At 37.0% G+C, this 27565-nt stretch overlaps 1 protein-coding gene across 1 annotated transcript in view; it reads left to right on the top strand.

Moving 5' to 3' along the window:
• Window positions 1–2225: 2225 nt before the first annotated feature.
• LOC136840410 (circumsporozoite protein-like) overlaps window positions 2226–27565 on the top strand; it is a 54902-nt gene continuing 29562 nt past the window's right edge. The window contains exon 1 of the mRNA XM_067107090.1: window positions 2226–2405. Within this exon, the coding sequence (XP_066963191.1) occupies window positions 2226–2405 (180 nt within the window). The remainder of the gene's footprint in view (window positions 2406–27565) is intronic.

Genomic DNA, 27565 nt, shown 5'->3' on the forward strand with positions numbered 1-27565 from the left:
AAACTTCTGCCGTCGAAAATGGAGTCAAAACATGAACGACAGCTTTAAGCAGTCACTCCTGTTGTTGTTGTTATGGTAAGGACACACACTCACACACACAGGCGGATCACAGAACAATACCTGAGGAGGTAATAAGCTGTCAAATCCAGGTACCACGTACAAGGAAGACAGTGACGTCGAAAATTCATTATGCACCCGATGGTATTGTTATGTTCCTCCGAGTTTTTTCTTTTTTATCCGTAGGGTTTTATATACCTCTCTCTCTCTCTCTCTCTCTCTCTCTCTCTCTCTCTCTCTCTCTCTCTCTCTCGTTGGCTTTTACGCCTCATTGTGACCTCTCGATAAATACACACCTGACTCCAGAGATCTGTAGCTAATGTAGTTCCAGTAAAACTTGATGTTTTTAGCTGATCCGATGTTTTTTTAGGCATGGTTATGAAGCAAGTGAAATCCGCTGAGCTGATCCGTGATATGTGACGTCATTTCCAGTTAGCTCTCAGAGGAGAAAATCGTGCTGTATTAAAATAGAAAATCATACTGTATTAAAATACGGCATGTTATCGCTTCTGAAACAAGAAAATGCAGAGAAATATGATAGACGTGATATCAGGAAATAACTCCATTTCCCTATGATTTCAACATTGCTGTCTTATACGTTAAAATATTTTGTTTGCAGATGTAAACAGTATATTGGATTAAAAGTTAACTGTAACATTTACAATGTAGGGGATGTGTAAAATTGGTTTGTGGAAGCGAAAGCCTGCATGAATACAGTGCAGAGTTATAGATACGTATATTGTTTTTATATATTCATATATTGAATTAAAGTGCAATAATTATGTAATACTGAGATTGATACAAACTAAGAAGGAAATACAAAATGCTCAGTATACATATTGATCAAAATAAATACAGAAGTTATGGATCAGACACAGTAAGTTAGAATACAGATAGTCTGTAATATTCTTAGTACTGACACATGTAGTCTAAGAGAAATAAAGGTATCTCAAAGTACAAAATGAATTAGAACCGCTGCTGATACCATTACAGTGGAATGGAAAGACATAAAAAATACAGTCTCCGTATGTTGTAGTGCCGTCAGTGCACCTCATGAGTGCACTGTAGGCATTACTTAAGGTTCTTTGCAGCCTCCCTTCGGCCCCTAGCTGCAACCCCTTTCATGCATTTTACTGTACCTCCATTCATATTCTTTTTCTTCAGTCTTACTTTCCACACTCTCCTGACAATTGCTTCATAGTGCAACTTCGAGGTTTTCTTCCTGTTACACCTTTCAAACTTTTCAACCATCAATTTCCCTTTCAGCGCTGAATGACCTCATAGGTCCCAGCGCTTGGCCTTGGGCCAAAATTCTACATTCCATTCCATTCCATATTTAGCCATGTTCATGATGTGAAATTGGAGAATGAGAGCCCTGCTTTTGACCTTTTGACACCTTGAAAATCTTCAACCAACAGAGGTCGTTCACTTACTCTTTCATCTAAGGTTAGGATTGGGACGGGATAGGGGAGGGGGTGTGGCACCCCCCTTCCTATTCCCACACGGAAAGTAGTCCATAAAAGGCTGACAGTTTTGTTTTTCAAACTGTCATTTTCTGGTGTCAGTGAGCAAAGAAGTGTATTGTCGTAGCCATGGGGAGAATTCTTCTGTAATATCAGATAATTCGCAATTCGTTTTAGAAATGATCAGTTCCCACTCTCTCTCCTCACTTCTTTTTCCTGTTTCACGCCTCATCACTAATGCAGTTTTATTTTGCTTATTCGTATGTGATTGTCTCCATGCAATATATATATATATATATATATATATATATATATATATATATATATATATATATATATATATATATATATATATAATGTGTGTGTAAATATATAAAATATATATATATATATATATATATATTATATATATATATATATATATATATATATATATATATATATATATAATACCCAGGTTCGACTAAATTAAACTTTTTAAATGCTCATTTGCCTCCATAACGTACCCCAGAGAGAAATTAAATGGAATAATTACAAAGAACCAAAAAAATAGAAAACACTCTACGAAATGACATCCACTGGGAAAATTGCCAAGCTATGGAGGAGGAAGAAGAAGAAGAAGAATAAGAAGAAGAAGAACAAGAAGAAGCAAGACAAGACAAACTATGATGCAGGAGGACGTTGGAGAAGGAAGGAGGGTGGGCTATGGGAGGGGGTTGCTGGAGAAGAGGTGAGAAGGGGATAGAGGGAGAAAGAATGGGAGAGGAGGAAGAGGTGCTGGAGAAGAAGAAGAAGAAGAAGGAAGAGGGTGGTAGAAAGATGCTCGACAGAAATAGAGTAAAGGAAGGTTCTGGAGAAGAGAGGAGGCGTAGGAGGAATGAGGTGGTGGGTTGAGGTTTGAGGGGGGATGGAGGAGAAGGAGGAAGGAGGGGGTGGAGAAGAGGAAGGAGGAGGAGGAGGAAGGAGGAGGAGGAGAGGAGGGAGGAGGAGGAGATGGAGGAGGAAGGAGAAGTAGGAGGAGAGGAGAAAGGAGGATGGAGGAGGAGAGGAGGAGGAAGTAGGAGGAGAGGAGAAGGAAGTAGGAGGAGAGGAGAAGGAAGGAGGATGAGGAGGAAGTAGGAGGAGAGGAGGAGGAAGTAGGAGGAGGGGAGGGAGGTAGGGAAAGGCTCGGAAGACCAGAAAGGGGAGTAGAGGAAGGCTTTGGAGAGGAGGGGAGGTATAGGAGGAATGAGGTGGTAGGTTGAGGCTTGAGGGGGACGGAGGAGGAGGAGGAGGAGGAGGAGGAGGAGGAAGTAGTTGGGTGAGGGTCCCAGAACAAATCGGCCCAAGCGTCCTAAAGATGAAGAGGATACGAGAGAGAAAATGACGCGAGATCGGTTTCAGCCACAAATCTACTGAGACGTTAACGAGAGATTATGGCCCGATTTTGGGGGGGAGGGAGGGGGCGGTGGGTAGGTAGGAGGGAGGGAGAAGGTCCTGGTGAGGGAATGGGGTGTAGGAAGTTTGTTTAGGGGATGAGGAAGTTCTCCAAAGGGTGTAATATGTGTGAGGAACATGGAACTGCAAAACTCCCTCGGAAAAGGATAAGGAACAGGGTGTTGGATTGGGTGAGAGTTGCTCGGAATGAGGCGAGGGTTAGATTTTGATTGGGTAGCTCTTCCTTGGAGGCCGAGATTTGGGGATGGGTAGGATTTTGGGTGGGACTTTGTTTCGAGAGCAGGATTGGATGGCAGGATTTGGCCAGACTTGCTCGAGTGATTAGAGATGTGGGATTGGGCGCAGCTTGCCCGGAAAATGGTGACGGCGGGATTAGGGATTTTTGTGACGTATTCAGAGGAAGGTAGACCAGAGATTAGAGATTGGGATTGAGCAGAACTTTCCCGGAAGAAGGTAACGACGGCATTAGGGATTATTGTGACGCCTTCAGAGGAGGGTAGACTGGAGATTGGGAGTGGGTGTAGCTTGTACGTAATGGTCATGGAATAGATGTTAAGGGTATTGCTTTGCTAGGGAGGATTACCACTCCTCTTAGGAGCAAGAGCCCGTGCTGGGGCAAAGCCCAGCTTAATCTGACAATAGCGACGGAAAATCGGGAGGATTCGAAGCTAACGGTAAGTCTCTAAATAATGGGACCTGTCAACATTGAGGATTTTTTTTTTAAGTTGTTAAAGAGACGCAGTTCTAATGGACATCTTAAAATATACGGATAATAATAGCATGAGTCTTAAATGGAGAAACAAATCCTAGTTATGTATTGGTACAAATATATTTAAATAATAAATCTTCGCAGAGAGCTTTCGGGAATCTGTTCGAACAGATTCCCGAAAGCTCTCCGCAGAGATTTATTTTTAGATATATTTGTACCCATACATAACTGTGGATTTGTTTCTCCGATAGAAATGGTCAAACTTGTAAATGAAGACACGCCCCCCAAAGAATATTTTGGTAAATTAGGTAATAAAAAACACGCAGCCCTAGTGGACGCTGTTAGCCTTGTCGTTTATGGCTTTGACCCACTTTATTCTTGTCTCCTTCTGTTCCTTCTTGTCGTTCCTTATTGCTCCGCTCTCGATACTTAATAATTTTCTCGTTTATTTTTCCGTTCCTTAAGGTTCTCCATCTTATTACTGTAGACTCGTGGAAATTCAATAATGGCTTCAGGAACAATAACGATTATAGAAATATACAAACGTTCATGCGGAAAATTCCTTAAAGACCATTAACTTACTGAAGCTGGAAAGGGCCGAGAATTCGAGATTTCGGAAGCGCAGGTCATGCAGGAATTCGATAAGAACCGTCAACTGTTTCGAGAATGTATAAAAATATAAAATTTTTTTTTTTTGATGGACTGATTGATATCAGAAGAAAGGACAGAGATATAGTGGGAAATGCTTCTCAATGACAAAAGTGGGGAGCTTGTCATACATACATACATATATACATACATACATACATACATACATACATACATACACATATATTTATATAGATGTATATACATACATACATACATATGGACATGTGTATATATATATATAATATATATATATATATATATATATATATATATATATATATATATATATATATATATATATATATATATATATATATATATATATATATATATACATATATACTATATATATATATATATATATATATATATATATATATATATATATATATATATATATATATATATATATATATATATATATATATATATATACTATACATGCACACATATAAACTGCATAGGCTAGTCTGTAGGCAACAACTGAATGTCACGTCATATTCAAATTGCCTGTAGGTCTTGTGAGCTGTTCGGCTTCTTCACTTTTCTCATCTCAGATGAATTTCTTTCATAAAGATAACAGACGGGGGTTTTGTTTCTGCCTTGTGTGGATGATCAACACATCAACTTGCAGCCCCCTAGTCTCAGGAGTTTTTAAGACCTGAGGGCGGACAGAATAAAGCGCGGACGGACAGACAAACCCGGCGCAATAGTTTTCTTTTGCGGAAAACTAAAAAGCATTGAGATGAACTGTTCGCTTAGCAAATATGGAGTGAGAAAGACTCGGAAAAAGCTGAGGAGTTACAAAGGCAAAAAGATATATCACAGTATTTTGTGACGACTCTGTCATAGGGCGAGAGTAAAGGATACACCTGTGGAAATTATATATAGAAATTTGGATAAGCTTGGAGGAAAAGGGAGATAAAGACGAATGATTTGCTGTTTATAGGATATGGGAGAGATGACTTTCCAAGGTATGTAGGATGTAAACAAGCAAAGTATTAAAGGTCTTATCTATTTCTATGTAGGATTATTGTAATTTACAATAATAAAGAAGTAATACATATATATATATATATATATATATATATATATATATATATATATATATATATATATATATATATATATATATATATACATACACATATATATATATGCATACCTGCACACAAACAAACATACATACATACATGTATATATATGTATAGTATATATACACATATATTGTTACCCTAATACTATTCTCCTTGCATTTTAATACATTTTTATCTGTTCATTCATTTATTAATTTATTTATTTTTCTTTTTTAATAAGTGGGATCTCTTCTTTCTGTAATTCCCTTTACTTCCTCTTACTTCTTCCTAGTGAATACCATATTCTTTGTAAGCCTGAATTTCAAGTCAATGGCCCCTTTCGTGGGCTTGTTCCATAAGCAAAGGTTTCATCTACTGAATAATAATAATAATAATAATAATAATAATAATAGTAATAATAATATACAGTATATATATATATATATATATATATATATATATATATATATATATATATATATATATATATATATATAAAGTTGTGTGTGTGTTTATAATATTACCATGGGAATAATGACAAAGTAGTAGGGGTAAAAATAGGATGAAAAATGTCTGATAGGTACCGGTATCTCAGTAAGCTCAGGGAAGTGAGTCAAGATAATAGAGAGAGAGAGAGAGAGAGAGAGAGAGAGAGAGAGAGAGAGAGAGAGAGAGAGAGAGAGAGAGAGACTTGCCTGCTCAGCCCCAAAGGAAAGAAAAGCAATAAAAATAAGAACGAAGAAGAGAAATGTGAGATTCTAAATCTCATATGTGTGACATATATATATATATATATATATATATATATATATATATATATATATATATATATATATATATATATATATATATATATATATATATATTATGTGTGTGTGTGTGTGTGTGTGTTTGTGTACGAATGAAAACGATTTTCACTCTATGCAGCAATAAGCACAAACATAGCCCTGCATAATACCCCATATTTTTCATGACAATTTTCTATTTGATAAATTCTAACGCATTTTCATCTGAGAGTTCAACAGACTTCTCGTCCATCCGAGAAGAAAATTTTATTTAAATTTCTTGTGTCCTCATTGTTCCAGATAAGTTTGTTTTCACATTCAGTATATCGTGGAAGCTTGATAACCAAGTTGATAATCTATGGGGCTTATTTTCGAGTAGCATGTTCGAGCAAAGAATAATGATGATTATTATAATCGTTTACTCGACATTCAGTTTTATTGTTTTTATGCGCGATTCTCATGCAAAATATATAAAGTTAAAATCACGAACTTTCACGCAGCGTTCAGCCCTTTGTTGGCCGAGTTGGTTGAGCTTCAGACCGTCATTCGATGGGCCGGAGTTCGATTCCCGCCGCCGGCTGATGAAGAGTTAGAGGAACTTATTTGACATAGAAAACCATTTTTAAATGTGGTTCGGATTCCAAAAAGTTGAATGTCCCGTTGCTAATTTAACCAATTGGTTCTTAGCCACGTAAAATAAGTCTAATCCTTCGGGCCAGCCCTAGGAGAGCTGTTAATCAGCTCAGTGGTCTGGTAAAACTAAGTATACTTCATTTATTCACGCAGCGTTGTATAATTCATATTACGACGCAGTGTGAAAGTTCGTAGTTCTAACCATATGGGTATGTTTGACATACAAAACCACGTTTAAAAATGATAAAAATGAATGTCGATTTAACGATTATAATAATTCATATTACAAACGCAGCAGTCTCCCGAACGTAATTTCATTCATGTTCTTAGGCGAATGAATGGAGTAGTAGTAGTAGTATTTAGCAGCGAACCGCGTAAATTAGATTACAGTTCTCGACGGTCTCGATATATCCAAGTGAATTCGGGTGCAGAGGCAGGAAACTAATGGTGAATAATGAGGCCTTTCTGTATAATATATATATATATATATATATATATATATATATATATACTTATATATGTATATATATATATATTTTTTTGAATCGTTTGAAATTTATTGCTGTGTTGATCAAGAACGCCTGTACACTTTCAGATGATATATACAGGGTGTAACACGAGTTTATGCAGATATTTTAGGAAATGAAAGGAAAAGTCATTTTTAGCAGAAAACGTTCCATAAACATATGCATTTTAAGGCTTCGTTTGTCGGTGAGGTGAATTTTTAAAATAACCATTTCTCATTAAACGGGCAAGTAAGGTGGCTTACGGGATGGCGGAGTAGTCAGGGATATGGGAGCAATTACTGATGCAGTGCATAAGGCAGCTGGGTTGCTGGTCTTTTATTTATAAATTTTTTTCTAGCAGGTTATTGAAAAATGTAACATTATGTTCCCTTCAACTAGTAAATCATCTGTGAACAGACTTTATGTAATCTAGTTTTAATGATTGGCTTTATGTATCAAGAAAGTATTTTAAATGTTGTTTGGCAACCTTTCGATTGCTGTATGAATAGGCTACCTTTGACAGGAACTAAAGAAGATAGAGAATTTTCAATAATGTGCCCTTTATTTTTTCATCTGACAGAGAGGAGAGCGTTTTCATAGGTGCATTTTTTCCTTTGACTGGTGTGTGATGGAGAAGGAGAGGTTTTTGATAATACGTTTTGAATTTGTGATCGGTGTGTAATGAATAGGCCTATTTTTGATGGAGGGGAGATTCCATTAGGCTTGCTTTCATTTCTTTATCGGAGTCCAGTGAATATCATTGAAGAAGGAGAAGGTTTAAATGATGAATGCATTTTTCCCCATTGCTCAGTGTCTATTCACATCGGCCTAATCGCTGATGTAAGTTTTTTCTTTTTTAACAGTGGAGTTCACAACCGTGTAATCTAGAGACGGAACTGTTGCAAAACCCGTGAATATACATCATTTCTGAAAATATCCAACATTACTGTGTTACGGTAAGGCATAGTCTGTAAGATGGAACTTGGGCAAGACGAATCAGAATTTGACACTTGTAAATACTTCGGTGCATCAATTATCTTGATGAACGGTAAAGCGAGACTGTTTGACCGGCCCCCATGCCCCGTTCGTTAAAGTCCATATCCCGACTACGACACCCCAAAATCTCTAACGTTCATTAGCGGTTTAATGACGAAGACATTATTTTTGAATATTCACTTCACCGACAAACGAAGGCTTAAAATGCATATGTTTATATAATTGTGGATTTGTTTCAGAATGACTTTTGTCTTTTATTTCAAAATATTTTATTGTGTTCTATAAAGTATCTCGAAAAAATATTTTAAGATCAATTATAATTGATATTTTTGAAACATATATATTTGTGCTTATAAATGTATGTAATATATACATATATATAAATATATTATACATATATATGATATAGAGATACATTTGCATAACCTATATACAGTATATATAATTTTTATTTGGTAGACTTTGAGACTAGACTATATTTATATATGTATATAATAATATGTGAGAATTTTTGGATGTATGCATGTATATATATATATATATATGTATACATGTTTTTCTTTATGATGCATTATAATTTTACTTTGTTTATATTTTTGTTGGGTTGCTTTAAATAATAATTATTTTTATCAAAAAGACATTTGTAGGTTATTGTTTGTTTTGTGAAATGCGAGAACGAAAGACTATCATTGTCATTTGATATATATATATATGTATGCGTGATATATATGTATATATATATGTGTGTGTGTGGGGAGTATGTGTGTGGGTAAATCATATTATATGGAGGGAGAAAGGGTCGTGTGTGCCGTTCCTGAGGTGAGCCTGTGTGGCAAGTGTACTATCTCGCACGGAATATTGAGGGTGACGAGGCCTACTGTTATTTCTCCTTTAACCTTTGAAACTCAGGCATAGCATCAGCTCTTGCATTTTTATTCTGGCATGTTTGACACTTTTGAGTAAATTATCTGGCATTAACACTGTCACAACAACTGGCTATTCAGCCCAGCCCGCCACCCCTCCCCTCAAAGTCCAGACTGACTACTCCGACAAGTTCAATTCTAATTTGCCCGTTATTACGAAGAACGGTTTTTTTAAATATTACTTCATTTATCAAACGTGGCTTAAAATGGGATATGTTTATATAACAGCCTGACAGCTGACGGATCTGTTTTCCCAAAATATTCTCTGAAGATCAATTATAATTGACACAAACACACATATACATATAAATATATGTATGTATTATTTATATATATTATATATATACATATATATATATATATATATATATATATATATATATATATATATATATATATATATATATATATATATATTTATTTATATATATACTATCTTTTGAAGGACATTTGATTTATATTTGTATATACCTAATATCTCGATATGTATGCCTGATATCGCTTATACCCCGGTAGCGTATATTACATGTATCATACATGACCCAACGCCCTTTCTTCCCAGCAGCGAGTATTTTGCGCGGGTAGGTCGATTTGGTTCAAAAGAGATTTGTAGATTTTGTTATGTTTTTAGAACATAAAGACTATGGCTTTGTTTTGTATATGTATTTAGTCCGTAACACCCATTTGCTTTTATATAAGCAAACCTATCCGTATATTATATACATAATCCCGGTGTGTCTACACGTGTGTGTGTCCTCTCTGATCAGTCGGTTGCGGATTTAAACATATTACAGACCTCTACGAAGTCCTGTGTGTTGCTGTGTACTATCTCGCAGTAAAGGAGGGTGACGAGATATATATATCCTTTAACCTTTGAAACTCATATATATCATATATTTTTATTCTGGCATGTTTCGTTTTGATATAATATTATATATTAACATACGTCACAGGAACTGGCCAGGCAAACCTGGTTCCAGTCCAGACTTTAACAAGTTCAATTACATTTAGGGACGCAAGAACGGTTTTATTGTAAGCGTTACATATTTATCTGCTCCCAACGCGGATGTTTTCGCACTTATTCTCTGCAAGTATATATGTATGTATTATTTATATAAATTTGGCACCCAACCATTGGTTATAACCATAGGTCACTATACTACTGGGTACTCAACCATTGGGCATAACCATTAAATATATATATACCATTGGTACTATAACCATAGGGCATCAACCATTATATATATATAACTGTTGGTCACTATATCACTCATCCAACCATTGGGCACTAAAATATATGGACACTCAACTGTTGTGTGTGTGTGCTCAACCATTGACAGTCTTTAGCAACCATTTGGGCACTCAACCATTGTACACCAACCATTGATCACTCAACCACTTCTCTCAACTATGTGGGCATTTCTCGGTCACTCATCCAACCATTGGTTACTCAAAATTGGTCACTCAACTACTGGGTACTCAACCATTGGGCACTCAACCATTGGGTGCTCGACCATTGTACACTCAACCATTGATCACTCAACCATTGGGTGCTCAACTATTGGTCACTCGGTCACTCATCCAACCATTGGGCACTCAAAAATTGGACACTCAACTATTGGGCGCTCAACCATTGGTCACTCAACCATAGGGCACTCAACCATTGTACACTCAACCATTGATCACTCAATCATTGTTTGCTCAGCCATTGGTCACTCAACCTTAGGGCACTCAACCATTGGGCACTCCACCATTTATTGACCAGCAAATTGGTACGTACTTAGTATTGGTGACAACTTACCATGGTTCATAGAAAACACAAAATGTTTCTACATTATTATTTAAATATTTATTTTTTTCATTTTAATTTTTATCTTTCGACTCTGTTTTATCTGTTTGATTTCGTCTTCACATTGGACAAATTTCCTAGGTGGAAGCCAGCTAAGTAAGTTACAAAATGTAATAACCATTGGCACTTTTAGGTTATAATCTGTCGAAATTTTTAGTTCTACTTGAAACCCTTTAACTCGTGCTAAGTTTAACATCTCTGATTCTTCCAAATTTGTGAAGGAGTTATGTTCTTTCTATTTTAACCAAGACGTTGTAGTAGCTAGTTTTGGTGTAACCTCTTTTTTCACGAATATCCCACTAAAAGAAATAACTGACATTATTCTTATTAATATTTGTGAAAGCCGTGTACCTAAATTTGGTCTTAAAAAAACCGCAGTAAAATTAATTGTACAATTTCTGTTTGATAACCCATCTAAGAATACTTTCTTCTTGATAAATCGATGCCGAGAATATTTGGAATAATTCTCTCTCTCTCTCTCTCTCTCTCTCTCTCTCTCTCTCTCTCTCTCTCTCTCTCTCTCTCTCTCTCTCTCTCTCTCACACACGTGCACAGACCTTCCTCGATCTCACTCTTTTCTTCTTAAAATAGTTTCCCCCCTCCGACGTAGAAATAAATATGGAAAGATTTATTTTCTTAGAATAAGCAATAATTTGGTCCTGCAATTATCCTATCCATTCCTTCCCCCGTAATTGCCTACGTAAATAACAAGGAACCTTTGGTAATTAAACCTCAAAATTCACCAGACATGGAAACGCTCTCTTCTCTAACTGCAGAAGCCGGTGGGGTTGGTAGTCTGATTCTCTTGTCTAGTCTAGATCTGAGGTTAACTAGAAAATGAGGTGTATTTAAAGAGAGTGGGGTTTAACCCCAAAATAATAAGATTGAATCGCCTAATTAAAGAAGGAAGATTTAAAAAGTTATGAAAAATGTACGTGTGGATAAAATTACAAAGCTCTGATGTAGAACACATTATTCAACCTTGTTATTGTAGGAAGTCCGTGGTACCTTGCAGCTGTTCATCTAATTTCCTTTTTTAGTTTTCTGTAAAAGAAAACTATAGTGCCGGCTTTGTCTGCCCGTCCGCACTTTATTCTGTCCGCCCTTAGATCTTAAAAACTACTGAGGCTAGAGGGTTGCAAATTAGTATGTTGATCATCCACCCTCCAGTCATCAAACATACCAAATTGCAGCCCTCTAGCCCAAGTAGTTTTTATTTTAGTTAAGGTTAAAGTTAGCCACAACCGTGCTTCTGGCAACGATATCGGATAGGCCACCACCGGGCAATGGTTAAAGTTTGATGGGCCGCAGCTCATAAAGCATTATACCGAGACCACCGAAAGATAGATCTTCGTTTGCCTTGATTATACGCTGTAGTGGCTGTACAGAAAACTCGATTGTGCCGAAGAAACATCGGCGCATTTTTTACTTGTTTGCTGAGGGGGACATGTAAGGAAGAAGTTTTATAATTCACAAAAGCCTCCTTTATAATCTTATATGAGTTGGAACCATGGGAGTCTCCAAGTCCCAAGTTCCACTTGTAGGAAGTGAGATGGACATAGGTCAATTATCGCTATCTCTTTTTTGTAAAGGGGGTGTGTTAATGTTTCTGAGTCCCTAAGCTCTCTCTCTCTCTCTCTCTCTCTCTCTCTCTCTCTCTCTCTCTCTCTCTCTCTCTCTCTCTCATTTTTATTTGAGTTGTAGGAAGTCAGGTGGACATTTATATATAAGTCAATAATTGCCATCTCTCTTTGCTAAGGGAGTTGTATTAATGTTTCTGAACGAGTCCTCTCTCTCTCTCTCTCTCTCTCTCTCTCTCTCTCATTTTTATATGACTTGTAGGAAGTGGATGGACATAGGTCAACAATCGCTATCTCTCTTTGGTAAGGGGGTTGTATTAATGTTTCTGAGCGGGCCCCTTCTCTCTCTCTCTCTCTCTCTCTCTCTCTCTCTCTCTCTCTCTCTCTCTCTCTCTCTCTCTCTCGTAAAAAGGGTGTATAAAGGTCTTCTTTAGAGAGGACAAAAATCTGTCATTTTTCGTAGGATGGTAGATTAAGGCCTCTGGTGGAATTCTCAGCTCTTTCTCAATATGTAGAGTGGTATGTATAAAGTATTCTCTCTTCTCTCTCTCTCTCTCTCTCTCTCTCTCTCTCTCTCTCTCTCTCTCTCATTTTAAGGCCTGTAGTGGGATTCTTAGCCCCACTTTTTCAATATGTAGAGTGGCATATATAAAGGATTCTGCCATATGAAAGTGGACTAATAAAAGGAAGTTTAGCCAAGCTCTACTTCGTAACTAAGCCTCTTAATGCCTCTTTTCTAGTTAATTTTAATTTAGGTGTTCATATTCATACCTTTAAATGCTCTTTAGTAGGATTAACGGTCAATCAACTTATTTGTCCCTGTAGTTATTTCATTTTATTTTGATGAAATTGCAGTTTGTTTTTCTCCTTTTTCCACTTTTTTTCTCTGGATCCTGATGGCGTTTTGTTGAATAATAATAATAATAATAATAATAATAATATTATAATAATAATAATAATAGTAGTAGTAATAATAATAATATTATTATTATTATTATTATTATTATTATTATTATTATTATTATTATTATTATTATTATTATTATTATTATTATTATTGTTCAGAAGATGAACCCTATTCATATGGAAAAAGTCCACAGGGGCCACTGACTTGAAATTCAAGCTTCCAAAGAATATGGTGTCCATTAGAAAGAAGTAGCAAAATGTAATGGTAAATACATAAGAGATCAGTTATTAGAAAAGCGATACATTAAAAAAGATTAATAAATAAGTGAAAATCAAGTAAAATACTAAAATACAAGTTGAATTGTATCAAGATAGTAAAACATTGCATCTTTGCTTGAACTTCTGAAGAAGTTCCAACTGCACGACACCCTCAGAAGCAGGGAGGCTGTTCCACAGTCCAGCGGTGTGAGGAATAAAGGACCTCTGGAGCTTTGGAGAAGTTCGACAGTGAGGCAAAACATTTATTCCATATTGGTGTTTCTGTTCAGCGAATCTGGTTGCTCTTTCTCGGCAGGAAAAGTGGATCAGGGTCATATTTCCCCTAGGGGGATTAGTGCCGGTGCACTGTAGGCATGCTTAAGGTTCTTTGCAGCCTCCCTTCCAAAGGCTCCTAGCTGCTATAACCCCTTTCATTCCTTTTACTGTACCTCCATTTCATATTCTCTCTCTTCCATCTTGCTATCCACCCTCTCCTAACAATTATTTCAAAGAGCAACTGCTTTGAGGTTTTCCTCCTGTTACACCTTTCAAACCTTTCTACTCTCAGTTTCCCTTTCAGCGCCGAATGACCTCATAGGCCCCAGAGCTTGACCCCTGGCCTAAATTCTATATTCCATTCCATTCAGTTGTGAATGCGAAAGACCTCTGTTCAGCGCACAAGGAGAATGAAGCATCGAGGAAATGGAAGATATCCTGTAAATCATGATGGTGGAAATGGAGAATATATAATAATAATATATAATAAGACTATAACGACTTTTATTCCCAATGGGGTATTTCTTTTGAAAGACCTGTGGTCTCGATCGGCTGCCCTGCCTGAAAGACGTATGTTTCATGTATACCAGACCCAACGCCCTTTCTACTATAAATTCGGAGAAGAGCACTTAGTTCGCACTTGTTGCTCGCCTTCGGATTTGTTTTCGGATTTGCCTCAAAGTTAGAGGGCTAGAGGAGTTTGTGGATGGGGAATTTACATTTCAGTCGGCGGAAGGCAAGCAAGCAAAAATATGAGCTCTTCTAAAGAATGTCTCATATACTGTGTATATATATATATATATATATATATATATATATATATATATATATATATATATATATATATAAACTGATTTAATTTATTTATGTCCTATTTTTACCTATCTGTTATATATATATTCAGTATATATAATGAACACCATAATATTTTCTTTATTTCCCATTTTTACCTTCTGAATTTTAAGTCAATGAACACCATTGGTATTCTTTGTTCTTGAATTTCAAGGGGCCCCTTTGTCTTGAATAATATGAATAGGGCTCATCGTCTGAATAATAATAATAATAATAATAATAATAATAATAATAATAATAATAATAATAATACTATACCTTCCTCGTGCCGACCAACAAAATCTCGTTTATCATCTTATAAGAACAATCTTTCGTACCTTCCTCCACTTATGAGAACTCTTTGGTAGATAATCCCTTTACGCATCCTGTCTTGTACAATTATTTTCTCATTGCCAAGACTGGCTCTTGCACGTGTCAGCTCTCAAGCATGCGTCTATAACATCCTCTACACGTATACATACATACATACATACATGCATTCTTAACTTCCCATTTTACCTAGGTTCATTCTTGCGTATATATATATCTCTTCTCTTTGCCAAAATTGCACTGGTCCCTTTCAGTACCGATAAAAGCTGACGTGAGAGAGAGAGAGAGAGAGAGAGAGAGAGAGAGAGAGAGAGAGAGAGAGAGAGAGAGAGAGAGAGAGTCAGTCCTTTATAACAAACCGTGTTCGAAAATACTTTTATCTTCTGTAATGGTGTAAGGATCACCTTTTATTGTGCAGCTCTGTAGCTTTCTGTTCATACTTTATTGCACAGTCGCTGATTTATCTGGCGTTGTACGTTGCCTGTGTTTATCCAGATTTACTCCTTTTTCTCTCATCCTCTTCCAATATTTGCATTTTCTCGCGTAAAAGTTTATTGGACAAAATCAGGACTTTTGCATTGTTCGGTTAGGAAAGAATTTCGTTACAGATATTTTTCTTACATTTTTAGGATACCTAACTGAAATAACTTGAGAATTGATTGTCTTTGCATTAAAAACAGGTTTGCAGATATTTTGTAAATTCTCTTTCCCCCTCATGTATAAGTGCATTTGCGTGTGAAGGAAACTTTAACAACCTCGTTTATATATGTGTGTGTGTGTATATATATGTCTATATATTTATATATAATGTCTTTTTACTTCAGTCTAAAACGTTCTGTAAAACTGAAAGGCCCATGAGAACACAATTAAAATGAATATATATTTCTACTGCCCGCAATTCAATCCTGATCGCTGGTGGATTTTGACATTTTGCATGTAAGAAAGTTTTCTTTTTCCTGTAAAATGTGTAATTGTGTAGATGGTGCTCGTTTTGTAACACCGTTGTTTTAAGACCTTATCTCCCACCCGGGTCGAGCCCGGTGGGCGGATCTGTGAAATCAAATTTCCAGTGTACTTCTGATAGGTTCATGTTCTCAGTTTGATTGACAATGGCCGATTCTAGCTTCTCTCCAGTCTGTGGTGTGACCAGTATCTTTCGTCAACACCAATATCCAGTAAATGTGCCTTGCTGTCGAACTTCTCCAAAGTTCCAGAGGTCCTTCATTCCTCACACCGTTGGACTGTGGAACAGTCTCCCTACTGAGGATGTCGTGCAATTGGAACTTTAAAAGTTCAAGCCAAGATGCAATGCATTACTACCCTAATACTATTCTTCTTGTATTTTAATACATTTTTATCTATATATTAATTCATTAATTTGTTTTTTCTTTTTGATAAATGAGATATATTTTTACTTTCTCTTACTTCCCCATGAACTCCATAATACCCTTTGGAAGCTTGAATTTCAAGTCAGTGGCCCCTTTGGTGGGCTTGTTCCATATGAATAGGTTCCACCTTCTGAATAATAATAATAATAATAATAATAATAATAATAATAATAATAATAATAATAATAATAATAATAGTAATAATTCTCGAGCCCTCTGAACCGTATCTTATGCAGTCTTAGTCTTTGGGAGATGGATCTGCCTGTCACCTCATCATAAATTTCATTGTACTTTTGTACTGCATTTTATATATACACCGACATCACCTTGTTTATTGTTAAACGAAGTACCGATGCTTTAGAATAGTGAAAAATAAACTGGTTGTCGGATTTCAGGTGTTGTGTTACTTTTTAATGTTTTCAGTTAAAGGGAGCTTTCATTAAAATCTATTTCTTTTGCGGTTTGTGGGCCTCTGTCGTATATTTTGTTCGTTTTTTACGTAGCCACGTTGATGATATCCATATCTTTATTAGGTATATATTGTAAGCGTTTTGAGAAATAGATTTCAGATAACTGTTATTTATGCGAAAAGGACCACGATTTTATGCTAAAACGCCTGTGGTTTGTACTAAATCATCATGATAATCTATTAAGTGGGTGTGTGAAACGGCGAAAGTAGGTTTCCTACATACGGCGAAGGCACATACTAGATTATTATTATTATTATTATTATTATTATTATTATTATTATTATTATTATTATTCAGAAGATGTACCCCATTCATATGGAACAAGCCTATCAAAGGGGCCACTGACTTGAAATTCAAGCTTCCAAAGAATATTATGGTGTTCATTAGGAAGAAGTAAGAGGAGGTAAAGAGAAATACAGAAAGACGAGATCTAATTAATTAAAAAGGAAAAATGTATTCTCTTATGACTGAAATATGTAGGAAGGGCAATTCAGGGCGTTTATCTCGGGCCCTGTTGAATCTGCCAGTTGACACAAGCGTATTTAGTCTGTCAAAATCATTTGCATCTTCCCAGCTCCACAAAGGGGTATTGCCATCAGTGCACCTCACGCGATGCACTGTAGGCATCACTTGAGGTTCTGTGCAGCGAACCTTCGGCCCCTAGCTGCAACCCCTTTTATTCCTTTTACTGTACCTCCCTTCATATTATCTTTCTTCCATCTTGTTTTCCACCCTCTCCCAACAAGTGTTTCATAGTGCAGCTGCGAGGCTTTCCTCCTGTTACACCTTTAATACCTCCTTTACTCTTAATTTTCCTTTCCGCGCTGATTGACCTCATAGGTCCCAGGGCTTGGCCTTTGGCCTAAAACTCATGTTCTTTCCTTCCTGGATCTCCCGAGCTGTTGTCCAGAATGTAAAGCTATCATTCCACGCATACATAGAACAGATCATATTTCGAGATTTAACGAGAGGGCAAAGTTCTTTTTCAAAGTATTCCTTTTCAAAGTTTATCAGAATGGTTGGGGTGGGGGATAGGGCTGTCCATACTACTGCCGATTCTTTTTTGTAAACGGTACTTTGAAAGAAGAAATATTGTTAATTACTCACAGGTTAGTTAATGTCAGCGCTTGTCAATACCAAGAAGAAAATGATCCTCGTAAGGGTTTAATTATTTACTTAGTAAAAACAACACGTCTTCAGTGGCGATTTTAGTAATTAGCGATTTCACATTTTTTGTATATGTATACATATACACTATTATATATATTATATGTATATATATGTGTGTGTGTGTATAAAAATAATGTGAAATCGCTAATTACTAAAATCGCCACTGAAGACGTGTCTTTACTAAGTAAATAATTAAACCCCTACGTATATAATTATGTATGTATGTATGTATGTATTTATATACATATGTATATAATGACATATACAGTATACATATACATATATAAATGTAATATATATATATATATACATACATATATACATGTATATATACAGTATATGCAGTGTTCGTGTACAAGAGCCTGCGTGCGCATTTTGCCCGCAGGCTATTTATATGCCTGGTCGCGCCACCGGGGGATAAAAGTGCTTCCATATCCTTTTATTTCCATTTAATCCTAGAGCACCTTCTCTCTCTCTCTCTCTCTCTCTCTCTCTCCTTCGGGATATTTATCCTTTTATCCTCTCATGCATATTCCGAAGCGATATTCTCATAAACAAAGACACGGAAAAGTGGAGAATCCCTCCTGGGTAGGATATGCTCTCAATACTACGCCATTTCTCTCATGTTCTTTCTCATCCTCTCTTCTCCTTCCTCTTATTCTTCTCCTTCTCTCCTTCCCTTACCTTTATCCCCCACTGCTTTGATGTTTCTCTTCCTGGTCCTTAGGTTCTTCCTAGTCCACGTGCTCTTCCTTCCTCTCTGCCTCCTAATTCTTTTCTGTTATTTCCCTCTTCCTTTCGTTTCCTTCATTATTTCTCTCTTCATCTTCCTACTTTTCTTCTTGATCCTTTACTTTCTTCTTCTTCTTCTTTCTATTCCTCCTCATCCTTCTATTTTTCTCTTTTCCACTTTCTTTTTCCTTATCCCACCTTCAGCTTTTCCCTCTCTTCTCTCTTTACCTTTCTACTGTTTTCCTTGATCCTTCGTTTCGTCTTCTTTCTGTTCCTCTCCATCCTTCTATTTTTCTTTTCTAATCTTCCCCCTTTGTCTTTCTATTTTTTATTCCTCCTTTTTTTCCCTCTCCTCTTCTTCTTCCCTCTCCTTTCCTCCTTCATCTTCTTCATCACCTCCTCCTCTCCTCCTTTTCATCTTCTCTTTACCCCTCCTCCTCCTTTTCATCCACTCTTCCTCCTCCTCCTCTCCTCCTTCTTAATCTCCTCCTCCTCCTCATCCTCTCCTCTTCCTTCTGTATCTCTATCTTCATCTCCTCCTCCTCTCCTCATTCTTCATCCTTCCCCTTCATCACCTCCTCCTCCTCTCCTCCTTTTCATCTACCTTCCATTTCCATCTCCTTCTCCTCTCCTCTTCCTCCTCCTCCTCCTCTCTTCCTCTTTATTCCTCCTTCATCTCCTCCACTCCTCTCTTCCGTCTTCGTCTCCTCCTTCTTCATCTCCTCTTCCCTCTCTTATTTTCCTTCTTTATCTCCTCCTTTTTCATCCTTTTTCATCTCCTCTTCCTCCTCCTCCCCTTCTTCTTCATCTTCTCCTTCCTCCCCTCCTTCTTCATCTCCACCTCCTCCTCCTCCTCCTCCTCTCTTACTTCTTCATCTCCTCCTCCTTCTTCTTTTCCTTCATCATCTCCTCCTTTTTTCATCTCCTCCTCCTCCTCCTCTCTCTTCCTTCTTCGTCTCCTCCTTCTTCATCTCCTCTTCCTCCTCCTCTCCTCTTTCTTCATCTCCCCTATCTCCTCCTCCTCCTCTCTCCCTTCTTCGTCTCCTCCTTCTTTATCTCCTCCTCCTTCTTCGCCTCCTCTTCCTCCTCCTCTCCTCTTTCTTCATCTCCTCCCTTTTCATCTCCTCCTCCTCCTCCTCTCTCCCTTCTTCTTCTCCTACTTCTTTATCTCCTCCTCCTTCTTCATCCTCCTCCTCCTTCATCCTCTTCCTCCTCCTCTCTTCCTTCTTCGTCTCCTCCTTCTTCATCTCCTCCCACTCCTCTCTTCCTTCTTCGTCTCCTCCTTCTTCATCTCCTCTTCCTTCTTCATCTCCTCCTCCTCCTCCCTCCTCCTCCTCTCCTCCTTCTTCATCTCCTCCTTTTTCCTCCTCCTCCTCCTCTCCTCCTTCTTCATCTCCTCCTCCTTCTTCATCTCCTCCTTTTTCATCTCCTCCTCCTCCTCTCCTCCTTCTTCATCTCCTCCTCCTTCTTCATCTCCTCCTTTTTCATCTCCTCCTCTCCTCCTTCTTCATTTCCTCCTCCTCTCCTTCTTCTTCATATCCTCCTGTTTTCATCTCCTCCTTTTTCATCTCCTCCTCCTCCTCCTCTCTTCCTTCTTCATCTCCTCCTTCTTCATCTCCTCTTCCTCCTCTCCTCTTTCTTCATTTCCTCCCTTTTCATCTCCTCCTCCTCCTCCTCTCTCCTTCTTCTCCTTCTCCTCCTTCTTCATCTCCTCCTCCTCCTTCACCTCCTCTTCCTCCTCCTCTCCTCCTTCTTCGTCTCCTCCTTTATCATCTCCTCCTCCTCTCCTCCTTCTTCATCTCCTTCGTCTCCTTCTACTCCTCTCCTCCTCCTCTCTTCCTTCTTCATCTCCTCCTCCACCTTCTCTCCTTCTTCGTCTCCTCCTTTTTCATCTCTTCCTCTCCTCCTTCTTCATCTCCTCTTCCTCCTCCTCCTCCTCCTCCTTATCTCCTTCCTCTCCTACTCTCCTCCTTTATCTCTTCCTCCTCCTCTCCTCCTTCTTTATCTCCTCCTTTTTCATCTCCTCCTCCTCCACCTCTTCTTTTTCATCTCCTCCTTTTTCATCTCCTCCTTCTTCATCTCCTCCTTTTGCATCTCCTCCTCCTCCTCCTCCTCCTCCTCTCCTCCTTCTTCGTCTCTCCATTTTTCATATCCTTCTCCTCGTCTCCTCCTTCTTCATCTCCTCCTTTTTCATCTCCTCCTCCTCCTCCTCCTCTCCCCCTTCTTCATCTCCTCCTCCTCCTCCTCCTCCTCTCCCTCTTCTTCATCTCCTCCTCCTCCTCCTCCTCTCCCTCTTCTTCATCTCCTCCTCCTCCTCCTCCTAAGGTCTTCCGGAGGCTGGCAGCCTCAAGGCATCACAGGAGCAAATCCTTTAAATCTCTTTTCATAAAGGATTCGATTCCTTCTGCCGCTTTGGAATGGGAATGTCACAAGACTGGAATCCATACGTCAGGGGGAAACAGACAAGGCCCTCCCCTCCCCCTCCCCCTTTCCCTCCATCCTCCCTCTAAAGACCCCCTCCAGGTGTTATCTGCTGTAACACATTCCCGAAAGGGGTTTTCGAAACGTGTCGATTCGTGTTTTGAAAAGAAATGGAAAAGTCCTTTTTTTATTTTTTGTGTTTTTTTTACCAATGGCAAGTTGTTTTTTTGAGGAATTTTTTTTAGCTATATTTTTCCAGTGGAAGGTTGTTTTTTTTTCGATTCAAGTGTTTTATACATCCTTTTCGACGATACTGCACGGGAAACTGTATCACTTTCAATTTTTAATACAGGTCTTGAAGAGGCAAGGGTGTTTTTTCTTTTGTACAGCAAGTTCTTTTTCTAAAGTGAGTTTTCTTGATTCTTTCCCATGGAACTTTTCCAAAGAGAGTTTTTTAGCACTGGAAAACTTATCTTTAGGTTTTCGTCTTAGCAGAGATGAATTATTACTGCAAATGTTTTGTTCTTTCATGACAAAGCCTTTCTTTCATTTGCAGAATTTTAAGAAAAGTTTCCGATGTTCGCCTCAGGAAAATTGAAATTTTGAGATATTTTCCACAAAACTTAACACAAGTAACAAGGCATGAACTTTTCAATATTTTTATTAATTCTTTATTCAGTTAAAATAAGTGTACTGAACTCACTGATTACAAAGTGTGATAATTCAGGAATTGTCTTTTATATTAAAGGAGCCTTCAGCGAAATCATTGTTTTTTAAAAAGAAAATCTGAATACGTAGAACAGACTGTTCACAATAATCTGAAAAAACTCAGCTTGCTGTGGTTCAGAGAGTAATCAACGAATGATTATTGACAGTTATTAAGTGTTATCAATCTGGAATCTGTTAATGACAGTTGGCTACAGAAACTATGTTTCTAGTGACGCTCGCTCCCATATATAAAATCCTTTATGAATACACTTTTATACATTTGTTAGTAATCTCAATCCCAGATACCGTGTGGTAATTACAGGCCATTGATTGATTGTGAATTATCTGGCGCTCCAATAGCCTGGATCACTGACGCGAGTTCTCAATCCCAGATACCGTGTGGCAGGTACAGGCGAATGTGCCATTGATTGATTGCGGATTATCTGACGTTACAACTACTTGGATCACTGACGGAAACTCAAGTGTCAGTCGGTTCAACCAGCCTTCCAAACTAATCGCTCTGTATTCCCTCAATCAGTAAACACGACTCCCTTCAAGGTGGGCATCTGTCACCATTCAGTTTAAGGGCTGGAGTTCATTGTCCTGGTCAGCTTAAATAAACTTGCCTGTCTCGGTCCCCACACGATAAAGATAAGGGTGAAAAGTATAAGGAAGAGATAAAATGCTAATTCATGAAGCATTAAGGATATATGAATGAATTAAATTGGGAGAACATAAGGAATAAATGGAGAAGCAAAAAGAGAATTCTGTAGGCGTTTCTCATCAACATGGAAGTATGCAGTCATTTAAATTCTCAACTTTTACTGGAAATGTGTTAAAGTCTTCCTCCTCATTTCCTCGCCTCGGGTATTGCCCACAGTGTGCCAACCTTACATACTTAGTAATTTGTTCCCTTTGGTCTTTTGTCACTTAGCTAGCCAACCCCTTTAACACTTTTGATCCAACAACCTATCATTTAAATCCAAACCCTTCTCGCAAGCCATTTAGAAGCCTTAAATGTGTAACTCAGTGGTCTGGCTTAGGTTTAAATCACTATTATTATTATTATTATTATTATTATTATTATTATTATTATTATTATTATTATTGGAGAAACAAATCCACAGTTGTGTGTGGGTACGTATATTTAAAAATAAATCTCCACAGAGAACTTTCGGGAATCTGTTCGATTCCCCTTGAAAGAGGGATTTGTTTCTTTTTTTCAAAACTCGTGTTACTATGAGTATTTTATTATTATTATTATTATTATTATTATTATTATTATTATTATTATTATTATTATTATTATTATTATTATTCATAAAAATCATATAATCGCATAGTCAATAAAATGATGAAGAAATCCACAATGGTGTCAGTGTAAATTTTGTTTTCATCATACTGATTATATTTCATATTTTCGTCTTTTATTAACCTTTTCATTTTCTCTCGATTAATACGTCTTGTCTGTTTCAGTATAGCCTTGGGAACTATGCTGTGTTTGCAATCCTTTCAATTCTGTTTTTATTATGTTTACCATATTTCTTACTGTCGTCTTGTATTCACTTCTCCATTTTCTCATGAAATATACGTCTTACTGAATTGGCACATCCTTGAGGACAATTGAGCAGCTTATCGAAACCTCTCGTTTTATATATATATATATATATATATATATATATATATATATATATATATATATATATATATATAATATAAATATATATATATATATATACTTGGTAGATATTTACACCTACACCGTTGTGGATTTCTTCACCATTATTATTATTATTATTATTATTATTATTATTATTATTATTATTATTATTATTATTATTATTATTATTATTATTAGACAATGAATTCGTTGTCACCAAACAACTTAAAGAAAAGCAAACAGATAAAAAAATATATCGCCCTAACCCAAATAAGGTCTGAGTCCGACTTATTTCCCAAAGTTTCCATACAAAAAGCGATCGGCCTCAAACATCGTCAAATTCTGCTCTTGTAAATTTTATATGATTTGTCTGTCTTGTAGCCTCATGTGAGTGTGTTTAACCTAAAAAAAAAAAGAAGCTCAAATGAAGAAGAAGGTATAGAAAGGCTTTTCTTTAGCTTAGCTTTATCAGGAGATGAGAAATATCAGTGCAAATGGCCGAAGAAAATGATACGCGGGTATAGATAAAATAGATAAAGGTGTGAACATTTTATATTTTGATAAGGACGTGCCAATTCAGCAAGACGTATAAATCAAGAGAAAATGGAGAAGTGGATAAAAGGCGAAAATAAGAAATATAATCAGTATGATGAAAAAAAAATTGAAAGAAATGTAAACACAGCGTAGACCAACATAAAAAAGATATTAACATATATGAAAAGGGAAGTCTGCTTTCAGGGGTATGTGATATATTTTCCGGAATCACGTTAAAACCAGGAAAAACAGCGTATAATGCTGTATGAAACTCTCAGCCACGGCCCATGAAACTTTCAGCCACGGTGCCATACGCACGATCATGGCTAACTTCAACGTTAAATAAACTGCTGAGTCAAGAGGGCTGCAATTTGGTGTGTTTGATGATTGGAGGGTGGATGATCAACATACCAATTTGCAGCCCTCTAGCCTCAGCAGTTTTTAAGATCTGAGGGCGGACAGACTCAGCAGTTTTCTTTTACAGAAAACTAACTACTAATGTGAACTGTTATAACTGAAGATGAAATCGATCAAAGAACGAAGTCAGAAATATGCCCACAAACAAGATGAATGCTAGACAGGTGAATAGGTTAAAAACAAATATAAAGAAAATGCTACAAAATCCTTTTATCGGGACATAAAAAACAAGAAAACTGAGGTGACGCAATATTCAAGCATGCTAATATAAAAGGAAGACCCACCAATAACGTAATCAGGTTAAAAAAAACATGAATAAACACAAGGTTACATAATCCTTATTCCTGCAAATAAAATGAAGTGTTAAAACTGAGATGACGCAATATTCCAACATGCTGATATAAAAGGAATAACCACCAATAAAGGTAACCAGGTAAAAAATAACATAAGTAAGAAATGCGTCGAATTTTCTTCGGCGCAGTCAAGTTTTCTGTACAGCGTATAATCAAGGCCGCCGAAAATAGATCTATCGTTCGGTGGGCTCGGTATAACGCTGTATGAGCCGCGGCCCAATGAAACTAATAACGGGCAGGTGGTGGCCTGTCCTATATCTTGCCAGACGCACGATTATGGCTAATTTTAACCTTAAATAAAATAAAAACTACTGAGGCCAGAGGGCTGCAATTTAGTATGTTTGATGATTGGAGGGTGGATGATCAACAAACCAATTTGCAGCACTCTAGCCTCAGTGGTTTTTCAGATCTGAGGGCGGATAGAAAAAGTGCGGACGGACAGACAAAGCCGGCGCAATAGCTTTCTTTTACAGAAAACTAATAAATAAAAGGTTACATAAATGAAACATAAAAAACTTAGATGACGCAATATTCAAACATGCTGATATATAAAAGGAATACCCACCAATAACAACAACCCTCCCCCCTCCACCCACCCACAAAAAAAAAAAGCAGTAAAAAGTAGGCAAGACACGACCCATATATCTGAAGACGAGAAATGGAAAGGACAAAGTAGTGTTATAAGGCCACCTGAACCTCTTCCACCTCCTCCCCCTGTCATACCCCCTCTCCGGGATCCCCTCCCCCGTCATACCCCCTCCCCGGGGATCCCCTTTCCCCGTCATACCCCTCTCCCCGGGGAGCCCCTCTATCCCGTCATACCCCCCCCCCGGGGATCCCCTCCCCCGTCATACCCCCCCCTGGGATCCCCCCCTCCCCCACCTTCCAAAATCCTTTACCCATCCCTGACCCAAACACCCACTTTTTTTTTTATTTTTTCCAAGGGCCGCCACTCTCGGTAAACATCTTGTAACGTATGGAAGAAAGGCAGCAGCAGCAGCAGCAATCTAAAGGAGTCCCCTGCCCCCCCTCCCTCCCCTCCCCTCCCTCCCTCCCCAGCTGCAAAAGGATTTAAGTTACAAGAATAGGATGCTGGGAAACATATCCTGTGCTCTGCTCCCTTTTGGAGATATTTATTTTGGGACGCGGCTATTTTCCTTACATGTCACAGGGCACTCTCGTAGTTATTAGGTATTATTATATGCGTTTTGTGTTTGGGTACGTGTGCAGTGTATAGGGTTTTGGTAGACGTATCGTGTGCTCTTAGTGCTATGTATACTACAGGCAGAAATTGTGTTAGTTATGAAAGGGGCATGTTTCTAATTCAGTGTATTATATATACATATATATGATGCATATGTATACATTATATTTATATATATATATATATATATATATATATATATATATATATATATATATATATGTGTGTGTGTGTGTGTGTGTGTATATATATATGTACATATATAACACGTACATATATATATATATATATATATATATATATATATATATATAATATACATATATATTATATATATAATGTACATATATATATGTTTATATATATATTTATACATACATACGTATATATATCCATATATACATACATATGTATATATATATACAATAAATATACTGTATAAACTGTATATGTACACATACAAATGCACGTATGTATATGTTTATACATTTATGAATATATTCCCTCCGGACGCCAGCCTTCTTTTAGAGAGAGAGAGAGGGAGTCCCCCTTGCGATGCCACAAGAACCCAAGAAAGGAAGAAAGAGAAATTAACTAAATGTCAGATTAGCAACGGAAGGCTCTTTGGGGTCTCAGGAGGACGAAAACAAAGAAACAGTAAAATAAAAAAAAAAAATAAAAACCGCCGTTCCTCCTTGTCTAAGGATGCGAGGGAAACAATGGACAAATCTCATAGTGAAGAAACTACTGTTTCCTCTCTCTCTCTCTCTCTCTCTCTCTCTCTCTCTCTCTCTCTCTCTCTCTCTCTCTCTCTCTCTCTCTCTCTACATTATTATATATATATATATATATATATATATATATATATATATATATATATATATATATATATATATATATATATATATATATATATATATATATATATATATATAAATATATATATATATATATATATACTGTATGTATATATATAATATATATATATATATATATATATATACATATATATATATATATATATGCATATATATATATATATATATATATATATGTATATATATATATATATATATATATGTGTGTGTGTGTGTGTGTGTGTGTGTGTGTATTGATGCAAATAAATATATATCCCAGAATATTTAGGCTTCCTTGCACGAGGATTTCGTTTATCAGAACTTATTGCAGTGATGGCTAAGTATTCCCGACCTAGGAGCTTACACACTCATGTATGTTTGAACC

The sequence above is a fragment of the Macrobrachium rosenbergii genome, chromosome 7 (assembly GCF_040412425.1).
Source record: "Macrobrachium rosenbergii isolate ZJJX-2024 chromosome 7, ASM4041242v1, whole genome shotgun sequence".
Taxonomy (NCBI): Eukaryota; Metazoa; Arthropoda; class Malacostraca; order Decapoda; family Palaemonidae; genus Macrobrachium; species Macrobrachium rosenbergii.